The sequence below is a fragment of the Cottoperca gobio genome, chromosome 11 (genome assembly GCF_900634415.1).
Source record: "Cottoperca gobio chromosome 11, fCotGob3.1, whole genome shotgun sequence".
NCBI classification, from domain to species: Eukaryota; Metazoa; Chordata; class Actinopteri; order Perciformes; family Bovichtidae; genus Cottoperca; species Cottoperca gobio.
Window position 1 is genome coordinate 5,204,848 of NC_041365.1, and position 15,977 is coordinate 5,220,824.

The 15,977-nt window shown below is 34.0% G+C and overlaps 1 protein-coding gene across 1 annotated transcript; it reads right to left on the bottom strand.

The window, feature by feature from the left end:
* Positions 1–982: 982 nt before the first annotated feature.
* On the bottom strand, positions 983–8,932 carry LOC115015729 (cell division cycle-associated 7-like protein). Its single transcript, XM_029443261.1, has 10 exons — positions 8,649–8,932; positions 7,063–7,206; positions 6,866–6,966; positions 6,369–6,603; positions 6,180–6,242; positions 5,858–6,040; positions 4,317–4,463; positions 4,034–4,183; positions 2,021–2,157; positions 983–1,456 (listed from the first exon to the last, which is right to left on the bottom strand). The coding sequence occupies exons 1-10, from the start codon at positions 8,721–8,723 to the stop codon at positions 1,435–1,437; spliced, it is 1,257 nt and encodes a 418-aa protein (XP_029299121.1). The 5' UTR covers positions 8,724–8,932; the 3' UTR covers positions 983–1,434.
* Between the last annotated feature and the right edge of the window lie 7,045 nt (positions 8,933–15,977).

A 15,977-nucleotide genomic window follows, 5' to 3' on the forward strand; every position in this document is an offset into this window, starting at 1 on the left:
CTTTGTGTCTGTCTGTCTCTCTGTGTCTTTTTGTGTGTCTGTCTGTCTCTCTGTCTGTCTGTGTCTGTCTGTGTGTCTCTCTGTCTGTCTCTGTCTTTTTGTGTCTGTCTATCTGTGTCTCCCCCTCTCTCTCTCCCTCTCTCTCTACCATCAGGAATTTTTAAGGAAAAGAAAAACAGAGTTTAATGTAATAAACTCTTCAGGTATCAGAACAAGGACAACTTTTTGAAGTTTTGATTCCATTTTTCTGAAACCTTGTCTGCAAATATGTATCACCATAGTGTGGACACACACTCACATTAATATTGAGTTTGAAAGCACTGTATGACTGACACTATAGATAAATTATTAAGACATCAGTGAGTGGTTTAAATTTGTAATGGCCTTTCTATTTCTCACTCGCATGTCTCATGAAGATGCAGTGACCTCAGGTTGACCTCTGACTGTGCCGTGAACCCTGCCCTGCAGCAACGCTACCTGGTCATTACATGAGATCAGCAGAGTGCAAGAGCAACAGTTGACCTGGACCAGACCTTACTCCCCTAGAACACACACACACAAACACATTCGCCTGCAGCAACCTTTCAGACAGCTGAAGTGCAGCATGAAGTGCACCTCCCCTAAATATACAATAGTTAGACTTGATATTCCTAAAAGACTGTTGTGTCTATAAAAATCTCACAATATAGGTCATTTCATATCTAGATAATGATATATAATCAGGATAAAGCATGTTTTCTGCTAATTCAATAAATAAATAGTCTTTATAAAATGATAAAGTATTTCCCTATTTATAAAGACATTTAGTGCAAAATGTAAAAACAAAAGTACAATCTTAAAATAATACTCCCTCATATTTCACATCAAACTTTCAGAGAATGTTAATATGCATTTGTTATTATCATATTTAGATAATTGTGTATCATGATATCTCGATATGATGCCATTGAAAGAAGATAAATTATTATACTGAATTAGGACATCATTTAGATAACGCCATTCTTTATTAGAATTTACAGTGGACTGACAATAATGCTGTAATGTTTGAACATTTAGAAAAGTAGTCGGTATATACAGTAAAAGGCTCGTTTTGCATCCGTAACACAGAAAATAACCATAGCATACAATATTACTAGTGAACATCAACAATAGAAATATTAAAATGAAAATATGCAACTCAAAACTGAGAACTGGCTTTAAAAACATCTTATGCAGCCTTAATGAGAACATATAAAACATACAGACAGTGTATGTGCCTTGTGTTAAGGTGATATAAAAAAAAAAAAAAAACATTAATTTGCTTTTGTTTCTCTAGTTAGAAAAAAAAGATTCTAAACCTAAACTGTGCATTAAAATGAGTTCTACGGTACTGTGCAGCACGAGAGCCGGCTCCTGGTACGAGCAGGTTCTCCTCTCAGGTCTTCTGTCTGGACTTTACTGCAGATCCTTCCGAATGCTGCGATGGAGACAAAACAAAGACATGAGCTCACTCGGCTGTTAAGTTCTCAGTAGGGCTCCAACTGATGATTCTTGCATTCTTGATCCATCAGTAATTTTTCCAAGACAATAAAAAAAACTGGATCTAACAAGTCTTGCTTAATATAAATAGGTGCAGACCATCATGAAACACAGCACTACTACCTCAGATTAAATGATATTATAAAAGGTATTCTTCGAGAATATAGGCATATCTAACCGACCAATTCATATAGGCTTTGAGTCTTTATGGTCGATATGCTGCACAGAAAATAAATATATAATATCATGTCACTTTTTATTTTTTTACCTGACCTACTAAAGAGCCATACAGCACTTCCTTCTTCCATTGTAAACTAGTCTAACATATCAGTATATTCTCCTAATTCACTTTGCAATGCAATAACACAGACATTTAACAACAGTGATTTTACACTGACTGTTCTTAATTAAAGTTCCTAAAAAGTTCACATCACGGCAGTTTAAAGGAGTTCCCATCCAGGTCTGTAAACATGGTCTGTAGAGTGAGAATGAGGTGACGTACCTCTCCAGATACTCGTGGACATTGTCGTGGCCGTTGTAGCGGGCCAATCCCACCAGGATGCCGGTAGCACAGCGGCCCTCCTTCCTACGACAGAGACTGCAGTTACACATATCTCGGCAGATGGGACACGACCACGTCTACAAAGAAGAAGGCCCAGATTTAATGTGGGTGAACAACAATGTTGTTACTATGCCACACAGGCGAACCCATGTTGAGGTTTGTTGCTAAAAGTGTGTCCAGGCATTTGTTAGATTTCTTATTCTTCTTTAGGCAGGATCTTTGCTGATAAGTGGTCACTGATTTGCTCTGTGATAACTTTCCCACAGTATAAAAAGTACCTCAAAGACTGCAGCTTCCAAACAAATAACTACAGACTGTTCTACCAAAGACAAGTGAGCAACTGCAAAGAGACACAATTCAAAGCAATATAAAAGCTTTCAATACCTTGATATCAATCAGCATAACAGAAAATATATTCATCCAAAAGCCCTTCTGATACTCTATAGTAGGGGTGTCAAACATACGGCGGGATGATTTTGCAAAGTGTAAAGATTACAGAGAAGACATTAACTGCAATTTTTCAATGAAAGTAACTGTTATTTCAAATGTGTCCACTGGGGGTCGCACACAACACTGTCAAGCAAGCAAACTGTTGATGCTGGAGCTGCCGGTGAAGAACTTCTGGAGCTGGCGGGTTCTGTCAACATTACACTCTGTGGCACCGTCATTACCCAAAATGTCTTTGTCAAAAAAAGGAGAAAAGTGGACACGGAGTGTAGAGTTTTCCAAGACAAATGGACTGTTTCCTATTTATTCACAGAGCTGAGTGGGAAAGCTGTGTGCTCGGTGTGTTCGCAGCAGGTTTCAGTGCTCAAAGAATATAATATTTGGCGTCACTATGAGACTCATCATGGTGAAAAATACAACAGCTTGCAAGGACAACTGAGAAGAGAGAAGATTAATGCATTGTTAGCGGGTCTGGAGAAGCAGCAGTCCGTTTTTACCCGTAGCCAAGATATCGGCGATGCAGCAGTGAAAGCTAGCTACCTTATTGCTAGCGAAAGAGCATTAGCATCAAAGCCAGACTGTGAGGGTGAGTTCGTGAAAACATGCATGCTGAAGGCTGCAGGACTCGTGTTCCCTGAGAAGCGACAGACTTTTGCCAACATTAGCCTGACGACCTATAGCTATACCTATAGCCTGCCATACTACACTTATTGAAAATGCTGCTTCAGACACTTTTGCACCATGAACAATATATTTCTGTGAAAATGACTTACTTTGGAAATATTTTAAGACAAACATTGAACATTGTGACATATAATGTCAGTCAGCAGCTTCAGTACAAAGAGCCAGAACCTTTATGTATTTTTTATGTTTACATTTTATACATTTACAAGGCATGCGGATAACTTAACGTATTTGTACTTTTTTTGTACTAAAACAAAAGGGGAACATTTGGAGTTATTTACAAATTATTATAATATGACTTTACTGGTCCGGCCCACTTGCGATCAAATTGGGCTGCATGTGGCCCCTGAACTAAAATGAGTTTGACACCCCTGCTCTAAATGAAACATGTTATTTTAAAATCCTGTATTTGAAAAGTCAACATTAAAAAAAGCATCTAACAAAAATGAAATAATATTATTTTCTTATGTAAAATGAATAAATCAATATACATGATTAGGGGAAAAATCTTTGAAACACCAGACACGCAGCAAGACAGCATAACAAAGTGGGGGAAAAAGAGGAAAAATAAAATCTAAATATCATTTTATTCGCTCGTAAACATGACAGCTTATTAAATGTATTAATTTATGTATTAAATAGCTTTTTAATTGGTTTGTAACTTGCAATGTTTTGTGAAGCGGCTGACATTAAAATTCAGCCACTTCAGATTTAACAAACCTTTTTGTCTCAGAAGACCCCACATTTATCTTAAGTTTACCAAATCCAAAAGAGATTAAAAAAAGTGAAATAAATGTTAAACGCGTGTGTATTAGCACTGACCGGGTCGAGCAGTACATCGCTTACGTCCTCCCCGTAGCGGTTCTTTAGGCACGGCCCACAGAACTGACCTTTGGCCCCCACACAGTAACCACTGCGACACACTGTCTTGGTGTCCAGAGTCTTCTGTCTGCACTGGTGACATGAGCTGCCCTGGAACACACACACACACACACACACACACACACACACACACACACACACACACACACACACACACACACACACATTAACCCAGGATACCTGACAGTGTAGTACAGCACCAAAATCACTTAATGTGACTCACATTGTCCTTGTCCCAGATCTTGTCTTTGCTGCGGTACGCTATGTTGTCCAAGTCTTCTTTGGTGATATTGTCAACTGACCTCACGTCAAACTGGCTCACCCTGGAGATCCTCCTCTTTTTATTTTTATTTTTCTCATCGACATCCACCTGACAAATCACAAAAAGCAAATTGCAGTTAAAAAAAAAAAGCAGTGGTTCTCAACCTTTTTTGGGCCAGCGCCCCCCTATCCATTATCCAGGTCCCTTACCACCCTCCCCATCAAATAAAATGTACGCTTCCTTTTTGATTATTATGCTGTTTGTATTATTCTAATTATTATTATTCTTAGTATTTATAATTTATATTACATATTGATGATGTTAATTATAATATTTTTCTTATTATTAGGCTGCTATATTATGTTATTATAAAAACTTCTGAGATTGAAGAAACATAATACATTTTCAAAATAATAATAAATATTATATTATTAAACAAATGTTTTGTTGCTTTGTGCGTTCACATTCTCTCCGTTTTGCGAACAAACGAGAGGAAAGGAGAGGAGAGAACTACAAAGTGCAAAAAAGTCAAAAATCCAACACATTAATTATAAATGGAGCGACGTCGACCCCAACGTTCAGAAACTCAGGCGAGAATATCCGCGTTTTTTAAAACACACAGCCTGAATCAGCAGCAGTGATGCAGGTGTTAGCTCTGCTATAACATTAGCTCTGCTGATGTTAGCTCTGCTGGTGGTAGCTCTGCTACTACGAGCAGCCAGAGTGCAGCTCGTCTGCTGCTGGTCCAAGTCCCGACCAGAGTGTTAGTGTTTTAACATTAATTCAGATTAGTTTTATTCATGGTGTATCTTTGGAATAACATTAACGTTGGCATGTTTCGTGCTGTTTAGCAGCTCGAGAGCCTTTTCCATGACCGCAAGCGCGTCCACACAAACACTGGCCTTTTACTTCCACAAATAAATAATCGTTCGTCCATTTCTCCTGGAACATTCCGCATCTACCTTTCTCTTTGTAACACGTGACCACGTGATGACACGTTCCGCTCGTGTAGTGTTCAAGGACCCTGACCTTGGCCAGGAAAAATAGTCAGTCGCCGGTTATATTCTATATCTGACTAGATTTGGATTAATTTTTTTGGGATCTTTTTTTTTTTTTTTTCAAAATAGTGCTTCCAGCGCCCCCCGACGTCCTCTGAACGCCCCCTGGTGGGGCGCTACCGCCCCCGTTGAGAACCCCTGTTCTAAAGTATAATTTGTTTTTTGAGACATTTACTGCATTGACATACTTCTAAGATTTAAGTTGACTAGGTACCGGTAACTAACTGTTAGCTGTAATGGTGATATTTTTGAGTGCACAAATTTATCTCAAAATTAAATAACATCTGGCTTAAAAAGAGTGTCTGTTTGAAACAAAACATTTGATATGAAATATAACATCAACACAAAATATAAAAGCTAATTGCCCATTTATCAATAGACAACCAAAGCACTTCCATGCAACTATTATATAGTGTGCGTGTGTGTGTGCGTTTATTAAAGTACCTCCACCAGTTTCCTAATGTCTACAGTCCTGCGGCGTCTACAGGTGAGTGGCTCGCACTTTTGCTCCACTGCAAAGTTCGGAGGAGGACGAGCCTTACGGGACGGGTTCCTCCTTTCAGACCCCATGTCTGGTTCAAACTTACGTTTCCGGGGTGTCGCTTTCTCTGCCCCCCGCTTCTTCTTCTGTAGAATATAATAGTGGTTGTTTATTCAATGTGTATTAGTATAATGTTACTTGTGATATATTATCTTTATATTAATGGTTAATTCCCATGTTCATTTTTTGGTTATATGGTTTTAAGGAAATGGTGCTTATGCTCACTTGAGGGGTGTTGGGCAGAGTCAGGTCAGCCATGGTGCTCAGATCAGCAAACAGCTTACTCAGCTGAAAGACAACAACAGAGAAGAGTGGAGGCAATGAAAATGTAACAAAGGAAGGACTGATATAATGTTAGTATAATACAGATCATGTAGTTTGTCAGAATATGGAGAAAACAAAAAGGTTAATTACCATGGCCTTGTTTTCCTGGATGTTCTTGTCTCGTTTTCGTAGGCTCTGAGACTGGACCTCTTCTTCCTCTTCCTCTTCCTCTTCCTCCTCCTTCTCCTTCTCTTTCTCATCCTGCAGCTGCTGCTGCTGCTGCTGCTGCTGCAGCAGCAGCTTCATCCTCTGTCTTCCTCTGGATCTCAGTAAAGGAGGAGTTTCTTTGACTGGATTGGGGGTAGACCGTCTTCTGACGGGAAATCTGAGGAACAAGTTTAAATTAAGAATCAATACAATTGTCATGAAACAGGCCTGTGGGTTAATTAGAATATACATTAGAGCAAATGCAGTGGAAAACAGCAATAAGCTGAATCTATGGCCAATTCGCTTTTTTTTGGACAAATTACAAATATTAGGGCCTTTATATTTCTCCCTGATCTGGATTTAAGGCGTCAAATGTGACACAAATAGCCTAATTAACCTCATCAGTCATAGAAGAGGTACTAACAATAAGAGGCACACACCTCAAGGCCACTAAAAGACTCTTCCTCTTTGGTGGGGTGGTCTCCTCGCCATCAGAGTAGAAGCCTGTGTCCACTTCGCTGTCCTCCTCTGAATCCACCATCTAGAGAAACCAGAGAGAACAGTCAGTCTGGTGCTTTGGCTGCAGTATGTCACACATTTCCTTCAAATAATACAGCCGACAATAAACGTTTCATACCTTGGTCTTTAGCCGTTTGTTAAAAGTTCTTCTTTTCTTTTCTTCCTTATCCTCGCTGAAACCTTCAAACTCCTCCTCACTGTCGGACTGGCTGAACAGACGAGCCAGCTCAGCAGTGATGAACTTGGATTTGAAACATGGAGCCTGTTGGCAGACAAGCATCATATTAAACTAGGTTTGGTGGAATAGATGGAGTTTGTTTGTATTTTTATCTCTAGCAGCGCTATGGAGCTGTTTTTCTATGAGTAGGTCCCTGTTTTGTTCATCTCTGTCACTCAGGTGACACAGTACACAGTCCTGCCACTGGTGTAACGCTATACTACTGATCAACAGGTGGCGGTAACTCAGCTCATTATGTATGTTTTGTTGTAATATTTGATACATATCATTTGTATTCGTTGTTCAGTACCTTTTTTAAAACTAAAATACCAATAAACAGAAGTAAAACACTAGTTAAAAAAAGACTTCAAGCTAGTAAACAATAAATGTAAACAACAGATTCCAAAAATTCAGCTTTCTAAATGTTTTATGGGAACACAGTGCATTTTTGTAAGTAACACTAAACCTTTGCAGTTCTTTACAGGAATACTTCACAGGTCAACTTCTTAGATCAATTTCCACACTTAACTTTTCTTCCTCATCGTTTGGGGTCACACATGCTGTGTGTGTAATAAATGAATATTAATAAAACATGTTTTGTCATTCTTATTTTCTTCCAACTGAATTAAAATGTCAAATGTTTCTGTAGCGGGCTTTATAAAATTGTCATTTAAAATAATCTTTATAAGCAAATCTCATAAAATTAGGGAAAGTCATGACTTATTAAGATGATAAAACAATGTAAACTACATATGTGTTTGAGCTGTTAAAGAGGGTCCAGGTCCCCAAACACAATATCTGGGTTAAGTGTTGACATGTTGTTCTTTCGTGGGCTCTTATGACAGTGTGTAAGCCTTTACCTAGGGGCAAGACTGGCATTTTAGGCTTGGCGTCTTTGGCAAATATGTTCATGTGAGACTGTCATTTTCCTCGTGTAAAACAGAGTCAAGTTGTGTCTGATCCATTAGTTGATGTCCCAGGTCCCACTTTTGTTCATATCTGCTGAACTATCCCCTCCAGCCTCAACGGTGTTGACCTCTGACCTTAAAAGAGGAGAGCGACACAGGTGGACCCACACCTACCCAGTTCCTTAAAATACTGCACTCCTTTACTTTGAGCATCAGTTTACTATTCAGGTATTTAGCCAAAATGTAAACGACCAACTGAACATTGATGTGTAAGCTAGCTGCCGGTCCAACCAGGTCAAAACAAAGACAAGACAGGATTTTCAAATACCGTTTCAACACATAACATTATGGCAGGATGTCTGGGTTACAGAACTGAACTAGCAACAGCCGAAAATCACTTTATTTTTAGAGGATAAAGATATGAATTCATCTTTTACAATGGGGCAGATTGAGGCCAGCCAAGCAAACAGCGTTGGTTGTTAACAATAGTGTTCATTTTGACTCATTGTGACTTTCCTTCACCACAAAAATCAAAGTGGAAAATAGAGATACATTTACACGCAGTGCTCTGCCGCTTACCTTTAACGTGAGGGTCATTTTTATCTTCGTTTTACGCCAAATTTCCGTCCAACAGAAACTTTTGTCTTGTAACATGAAAGCCAAATGACTAGAGGAGGGTTTAAAAATTAACAGCTAGTGTAGTCCGGTAATTGTAAAAGTAGGGGCTTTGTTATTGATGACTTATACATTAGTTTTTAGTTAAGTCCAATAGCTGTACATTTGAGACTCCACTAACGACTGTAAAATCTAAAAGGGTCTTTGATCAAATTCGATTTTCGATAAAAACATATATCTCGGTGTTTAGGAATAGTCTCTTTATTCATCGTCCCCCCCGCACTCACAATGGTGCAGTCCGTCCTTTCCCGCGAAAACGGCATATGGGCGTGGTAATCCATAAGAACCTGCCCTCGTCTTCTTTGCATAGAAAAAGCATAATAGTAACCTATAAAATGATTTACCTCAAAAGACTACCCTCCTTCTATACTTTTTAAGATACATATTTGACAAAACAAATTTGACTACTCATAAAATCTTAAAACTCTAAAATTATAAATAGGCAAAACATATTTGAATATTTATTTCAAATGTACTCTAATTGTGTAGTTTTTTTGTTATTCTTTTTTACTTTCCCTCCTTTTTGTTATTTGTTGTAGAATATATTTAATTGTATACATATTGTAGACAATATGTTATATATATATTTATATACGTGTATATATATACGTGTATATATATATATTTATATATATATATTTATATATATATTTATATATATATTTATATATTTATATATATATATATATATATAATATAATATATATATATATATATATTAATATATATATATATATATATTTATATATACTATATTTATATATAATTTATATTATATATATATTATAATATATTTATATATATTTATATATTTATATATATTATATATATATCTATATTATATTATATATAATATATATATTTATATATATATATAGATATATATATTATCTATATATATATATATATTTATATATTTATATTTATATATATAGAATATATTTATAATATATTATAGTCTCTCACGGATGGGCTGAGCTTCTCACCCATCTCTAAGGGAGACGCCAGCCACCCATTTCGGCCGCTTGTACCCGTGATCTCGTTCTTTCAGTCATGACCCAACCTTCATGACCATAGGTGAGGGTAGGAACGAAGATCGACCGGTATATTGAGAGCTTTGCCTTCTAGTCAGCTCTCTTTTCGTCACAACGGTGCGGTAAAATGACTGTAATACCGCCCCCGCTGCTCTGATTCTCCGGCCAATCTCTCGCTCCATCGTCCCCTCACTCGCGAACAAGACCCTGAGGTACTTGAACTCCTTCACTTGGGGTAAAGGCTCATTCCCTACCCGGAGAGAACAATCAATATGTTTGAGTGCAGAATTTCAGCTTTAATTTGAGGATATTTACATCCAAATCAGATGAATGGTGGAGGAATTATAACACATTGTATAGGTAGTGTACAAACACGTGACAAAACTGTGTGACGTATGCGTGCAATGCCATTTTGGATGAAAAACAAATCAACAATGGCGTCTAAAGCGAACAACAACAACTCCGACTTCTTCAAAGTATTCTGACTCTCTGGAGTTAGATTCATTACCGCCGATTGAATATCCGGATATTGTGAACTACCTTGTGCTACAGACGTCGTGGGCAACCAACGCACAAATGAAGGCATACAAGAGCTTAGATGCTTAGAATTTCTTTGTTTCTAGCTGGGTTGGTAGTTCTTACCAAACCAGTGAAAGATGACAGGGTGCTCGTCCATGCCCGTGTAAATCACTCTCAAAGATCTCGAGATACACCGCTCAAGCCGTGGTTTGTGAGTGAGAAGAGCGGCAATGTTATCCTCGCACACTGTGATTGTATGGCTGGAGTAAGCGAAGCATGTTTTCACATTGGTGCTTTGCTTTTCGCAAGTGAAGTAGGCTGAAGAATAAGCTAAACAAAAACATGCACAGAAGAAAAGAGCAAATGGCTGCCATCACATGTAAAGAAAGTGCCTTATTTACCAGTCAGCGATATGGAGAAGTAAGGTCTTACAGGGTATATCATAAGCACAAATGTTTAACGTAAACATTGAAAACATAGCTTTAGCATGAGCTCTTACCAGATATAAAGTGGACGCCACACACACGGCTGAATTGTGCTTTTTCTTCTGTTAAATCCATTACGAGTTATGTTGCTAAACCAGCTTACGGCGTTCGGCAGACAGCAGTTCATCCCTCTTTTGTGGATCGTTGTTTTTGATGATTTTAGGAAATCTAAAGAACCGTTTCTCTGGGTCACAAGTAGCGTTATGACCACAATTATACACTGCGCACACGATTGGCATTTTCTTTCAATCTTAGACGTTTAAATACAAAGAAAATGACGAAGCGTTGCAGCAACTCCCACGTGAACGTGCGCCGTCTTGGTTGTGTATATCATCCAACATGGTTGACTTACGGGTTGGGAAATAAGCGTGACGTCACATGCACACGATCTATACGTGGTATCCCCTTTTTAAGGGACGAAAAGTAATTGGACAAAGTAACATAATCATAAATCAAATTGTCACTTTTAATATTTGGTTGCAAATCCTTTGCAGTCAATGACAGCCTGAAGTCTGGAACGCATAGACATCACCAGACGCTGGGTTTGGTCCCTGGTGATGCTCTGCCAGGCCTCTACTGCAGCTGTCTTCACTTCCTGCTTGTTCTTTGGCCAGTTTCCCTTCAGTTTTGTCTTCAGCAAGTGAAATGCATGCTCAATTGGATTCAGGTCAGGTGATTGACTTGACCATTGCAGAACATTCCACTTCTTTGCCATAAAAAACTCTTTGGTTGCTTTCACAGTATGCTTTGGCTCTGCACTGTGAAGCACCGTCCAATGAGTTCTGAAGCATTTGGCTGAATATGAGCCATACATGCCATGCCATAACACTACCACCACCATGCTTCACTGATACTTTGGATCATGAGCAGTTCCTTCCCTTCTCCATACTCTTCTCTTCCCATCATTCTGGTACAAGTTGATCTTTGTCTCATCTGTCCACAGGATGTTGTTCCAGAACTTTACAGGCTTTTTTAGATGCGTTTTAGCAAACTCTAATCTGGTCTTCCTGTTTTTGAGGCTCACCAATGGTTTACATCGTGTGGTGAACCCTCTGTATTTAGTCTTCTCTTGATTGTTGACTTTGAGAGTGTTATATATATATATATATTACATATATATATATATATATATATATTACATATACATATACTGTACATACACACATATATATATATATATATATATATATTATATATATTATACACACATATACAATACATACACACATATATATATATTATAGTATTATATTATATATATATACACATATATATATACACACATATACATATATATATACACACATATACATATATATATACACACATATACATATATTTATATAGATATATATATATATATATATACTATATATATATATTTATATATATATTTATATATATATATATATATATATATATATACATATACGATATATATATAACACATATATATATACATACTAGTCAAACACATATATTAGATATATATATATATATACACATATATATAGACACACCTATACTATATATATACAACACATTACATATATATATACAACACATATACATATATTTATATATATATATAGATATCTATATTTATATATATTTATATATATATTTATATATATATATATATATCTATACCTATATATATATATGTTATATCTCTATATATATATATAACTATACATATATATAGATCTATATATACATACATATATCTATATACACATATAATATATATATTACATATATACACCTATTCATATCTATAGATATATATATATATATATATATATACACCTATATTATATACACACCTATTATATATTATATATACACTATATATATATATATATATATGATATACACAACTACAACATATATATAATATATAGATATACACATATATATATATATATACCATATATATATATATATACACATATATATATATAGATACCATATATATATATATACACGATATATAGATATAACACATAATATATAGTATATACACATATATATTATATACTCATATGATAGATAATATATATACATACTATATATATATAGATTATCTATATTATATATACACATATATATATATATATAACACATATATATATATTCCCATATATAATAATATATACCACATATAGATATACATATAAGATATATATATACACATTATTATACACTATATATATATATACACCTATATATATATACACCACTATATATATACACATATTATATTACTACACATATATATATCTATAACATAATATATAGATATATATATATATATATATCTATATACATATCCATATACATATACATATATCCAAGATTATATAGATATATACACATATAATAATACACATATATATATAATACACATATATATATTATATACCATATATAGATATATCTACACATATAATATATCATACACATATAGATATATATACACATATATAATAGATAACACTATATTATATATATACGATTATATCTAATTAATACACATATAGGATCTATAACACATATATATCTATTACATCCTATATAACACATATACATATTATATATTATACATATATTATATACACATATATATATATACATATATATATATCATATATATATACATATATCTATATATATCATATATATATATATTATATATATATATAGATATACATCTTATATAAGATTACATATTATATATATACATATACATATATATACATATATCTATATATACCTATAATATCTATCTATATATATATATATACACATACTATGATCTAACACATCTATATCTAGCATATCTATATATCACATATATATATATATATATACATATATATATATCACATCTACAATATACACATATATATATCATATATGTATGATATATACATATATATACATTATATAATATATATATATATATATAAGTATGTATATATACAACTATATAGATATATATCCACCCAATAGACTCATAAATAAAATATATATATTTATATATATTCTTATCTTATATATTTATATATTTATATACTATATTTGACTATATATCTATATATACATATACATAATAATATATATACCATATATATATATACATATATCCACATATATCTATATATATAATACAATATATAGATATACACTTATATATATATACACAGATATAATATATCTATTACACATATATATAGATATATACACATATATATATATATAATATCTCTATACACATATATATATATATACCCATATAATATATATATACACATATATTAGATAGATATATAACACATATATATATATATATCTATCTATATATAATATATATATCATATATTATATACACACCATATATATATAGCTATACACATATATATATAGACACATATATATATATAATCTATAAACACCTATAGATATATATGAGTACGACCACATATTATTATATCCACTATATATATATATAGCCCACATATAGATATATATATACACCTATATCTATAAGCTATACCAAAAAACAACCCCAATCTTTATTCAATATATCTTTACACACATATAATAGATAATTTATATATATATTTATATATATATATATATCTATATAATTATATATATAGATATAATAAATCTTATATATATATATCTTATCTATATATATCTATATCCCTCTATCTCTATATATCTAGAGATCTCTATATCTATAATCTATCATATATATATCACTCGTATACACTATATCTATTACATACACCCATCTATATATCTATACACACATCTATAATATATATATATATCTATATATATATATATATATATATATATATATCTTTATATATACACACAATAATATATATATACACACATATATATATATCTATATATATACATATATATATATATATATTATATATATCACACATATACACATTATATATACACATATATATATATATCCCCATATATATATATTACACAATATATATATATATATATATATATATCCACACATATATATATATATATATATACACATATATATATAATATACAAACACATATATATATATATACACACATATATATAATAACACCTATACATATATATATATACAGTATATTATATATATACACATATATATATACACATATAATATATATATATATCCACTATATATATATATATATACTATATATATACACATATACACTATATATATACATTATATGTATGTTATATATACATAGATATACATATATATCTGTAGATATATATATATATATATATAATATATATTATATATATATATATACACACATATATACACACATACATATATATATTATCCGTGTGTGTGTGTGTGTTGGGGGGGGGGGGTGGGCTTGGAAGATGAGTGAATCATCGGGTGGGGGGGGGGGGGGGGGGGGGGGGGGGGGGGTGGGGGATGGGGGGTAGGTGGCTGGACGTGTGGTGTCGGTGGGGGCGGGCGTGGGGGGTGGGGGGGTGGGGGGGGGGGGTGGGGGGGGGGGGGGGGGTTGCAGTAATATTGCTGAATGCCTGGCCTGCCCCCACCCCTGCAGCAATCCCTAGATGGGTGCTATACGAAATGCTGTGTGTGGTACTTTGTCATCAACACCGAGGAGCATGTCACCAACACGCACTTGTATGGGGGGGGGCGCAGGGTGGGTGAGAAAACAGCTCAGGAGACTGAGCTGCGCAGGTCACTGCCAGAGCCACCAAGAGTTGCCATCCAGCAAACTTGTGCTGTGGGAGCCAACACACGGACACCGGTCACGAGGGCATCCCGCAATAACATACTTGGTATTACTCAGGAAAGATGCGGGAGCAAAATACGGCGAGCTAGCCAGATGCATGGAGGATCGGATAACTGGAAGCACCGATGGAGGGCCCGTCGAGGACGACCTAGTATATATTATAAATACAGCATATATATTATATAGACACCTATATATATAATATACAACATATATATATATATATAGCACACCCATATATATAACACATATATATATATATATAGCCATATAGATATATAGTATACACATATATATTACTATATCTCACATATATAGAATATATAGACACTATATATCTATATATATATATATTAAGTCCATAGCTTATATATA